Source organism: Anneissia japonica, unplaced genomic scaffold, assembly GCF_011630105.1.
Source record: "Anneissia japonica isolate Jap-2015-1 unplaced genomic scaffold, ASM1163010v1 scaffold65267_len2626_cov86, whole genome shotgun sequence".
In the NCBI taxonomy this organism is placed as follows: Eukaryota; Metazoa; Echinodermata; class Crinoidea; order Comatulida; family Comatulidae; genus Anneissia; species Anneissia japonica.
In genome coordinates this window covers 1-2558 of record NW_022742375.1, presented here as the reverse complement: position 1 = coordinate 2558, position 2558 = coordinate 1, and the positions used below count along the sequence as shown (strand labels likewise).

General features: G+C 34.8%; 1 protein-coding gene across 1 annotated transcript; it reads right to left on the bottom strand.

Moving 5' to 3' along the window:
* Positions 1-377: 377 nt before the first annotated feature.
* On the bottom strand, positions 378-2552 carry LOC117119145 (kynurenine/alpha-aminoadipate aminotransferase, mitochondrial-like). The gene is made up of 3 exons (XM_033263959.1): positions 2513-2552; positions 1987-2195; positions 378-1524 (listed from the first exon to the last, which is right to left on the bottom strand). The coding sequence occupies exons 1-3, from the start codon at positions 2541-2543 to the stop codon at positions 1471-1473; spliced, it is 294 nt and encodes a 97-aa protein (XP_033119850.1). The 5' UTR covers positions 2544-2552; the 3' UTR covers positions 378-1470.
* Between the last annotated feature and the right edge of the window lie 6 nt (positions 2553-2558).

The window sequence follows — 2558 nt, the reverse complement described above, 5'->3', positions numbered from 1 at the left end:
ATACTTTATTATTATAATACAGGTATGTGTATATATATTATAATATACTAATAAATATAATATTAGAATTATTCCATTCCACGTATAGCTCGATTTGGACTTAGTTGACACAAAAATTAATACAAAACGAAAATATCTCTATCTCGATTTATTATAAAAGGAATATAGTAATTATAATTATCGACTGGATTAGTATTCATAAACACACACAACAGGAAGTAAAATAAACACATTTTAGGCCAAGTAAAACGAAATAGTAGTTTCTCATCCTAATATTTTGAAAAAAGGAGAATGAGGACACTTTTTTTTAACTCCGAGATGGCAAATCCAAGCAATTCCATTTTTCCAGACACATTGAAAGCAAATAAAAGAAGCACCAGATATGATTCAAACAATCGAGAGAGGAATTTTACTGATGTGAGTTAGCCACATTTTTGTACATTCGTTAAAAAAAAAAAAAAAAAAAAAAAAAATTAGTGAGGAATACAAAATGGCACGTGAAACTAGTGATTTTTTTTATTTGGCCTTAAGTACATCAGGTAGAGGTAGAAGTGATGTAATCACATTGATATAATGAGCCATTAAATTTCCCCACAGTGGGATGAATAAAGTATCCTTGCATCCTGGAGGAACAAATCTGGATCTGACTTTGAACACAATCATAATATATAGGTCGCAGATTCTTAATACCCCACTGCCATACCAAGTTGATAGCTTCAATACATAACAAGGTCAATCCATGTCGCAGATTCTTAATACTCCACTGCCATACCAAGTTGATAGCTTCAATACATAACAAGGTCAATCCATGTCGCAAATTCTTAATACCCCACTACCATACTCAGATGATAGCTTCATTACATAACAACAAGGTCAATCCATGTCCCAGAATCTTAATACCCCACTACCACCATACCAAGATGATAGCTTCAATTAAGGTCAATCCATTCACTTCATAACAACAAGGTCAATTCATGTTGCAGATCCTAAATACCCCACTTCCATATCAAGATGGTAAGTACATTAAATAATAGTTAAGTTAAATACCCTGTATGTTAGTACTGTATGTGGAAACCACACAATCACTGCTTAGAGACCTACCCGCATTTACTCATGAATAGTATGTATATTTCTGATACTTGAGTATAGCGAATTGGATTTCAAATGCCCTATAGGCTGTTTTAAGTTTGGTGAGCCAGGGCCAGCCAAACTAGAAATCAGCTTAAATTCATCTTAAGTCCAATTTTTGCTTAAGTCAAATTTATCAATATTGGTTAGCTTAAAATTAAAGAGTCAATTGTACGAATGCGCCATCTAAGACGATTTTAAGCTAAGATTTTGCTAAGATGCTTTGATAAATCAGCTTAAGGTATTTGCTTAGGGACATCTAAACTTTTTTGACTTGAGACATTTGCTAAGCTGAGATTGATAAATCCTGGGCCCTATCTCTGGTTCTAATACTGCCAAACTTCACTTGGTTTCTTTCTGAGCTTCAACAATTAAACTAGCCAGGCGTTTAATTCCCTGTCAAAAAAACACATAATTTGTGATTTAAAAATTACTGATAAAGAATGTCAAAGAGGTAATCTGGATTTAATAAAACAAAAACAATATGGATGAAGACTGGAGGCACAACTTACAAGGAAAAATGGACTTCAAGGTTATTGTTATTAAGATATTATTTACCATTACCATACCAAGATGATAGCTTCAATACATAACAAGGTCAATCCATGTCGCAGATTCTAAATACCCCACTACCATACTCAGATCATAGCTTCAATTAAGGTCAATCCATGTCGCAGATTCTTAATACCCCACTACCATACAAAGATGATAGCTTCAATTAAGGTCAATCCATGTCGCAGATTCTTAATACCCCACTACCATACCAAGATGATAGCTTCAATTAAGGTCAATCCAAGTGTCAGATTCTTAATACCCCACTACCGTAGCAGGATTATACCTCCAATACAGAACACTCACCTCATCCATCTGCTCATCTGTTGCTAGCGAGTAACATGCCCTTATATGGGATGATGGTTTTGATCGGTCCGGACAAAACGATATCCCCGGTACAAAGAGCACCTCCTTCTTTACAGCTTTCTCAGTTATAAGTTCGTAAGTATCATCTACACCAAGTAATTTGAACCAAATGAACATTCCACCGCGCGGAACACTCCACTCAGCTAAACCTGTAATCGATATAAATTAAATCAAAGAAAAATTTTAGTATTTTATTACCAATAAATACTTAATGCTAAAGAAGTGGGAATGAAATGCTGAGTGGCAGGGCTGGGGAAACACCACTACAGCCTTAGTGTTGAGTACACACTGTCAAATTTTATTTTACAAAAACATGTTACATACCTAAATATGGTCATGATGACATCACATCATGACCATATATAGGCACATCATGACCATATATAGGTGCATCATGACTATACATGGGTATACGACAGTTTTTTTGATAATCTGGACAGATCTTTCCAAAACATGAATCGCTAACCTTTAAGATACTTGTCTGCTGCTGCTAACATTACATCTCTCCTCGC

What these genes read in the sequence shown, in the direction of transcription:
- LOC117119145 (XM_033263959.1), bottom strand. Translation starts at nt 2,543, where the DNA reads ATGTTAGCAGCAGCAGACAAGTATCTTAAAG. An exon ending in AGCAGACAAGTATCTTAAAG is followed by an intron (nt 2,196 to 2,512) that starts GTTAGCGATTCA and finishes TATCGATTACAG; the next exon opens with GTTTAGCTGAGTGGAGTGTT. An exon ending in CAGATGAGCAGATGGATGAG is followed by an intron (nt 1,525 to 1,986) that starts GTGAGTGTTCTG and finishes TTTTTTTGACAG; the next exon opens with GGAATTAAACGCCTGGCTAG.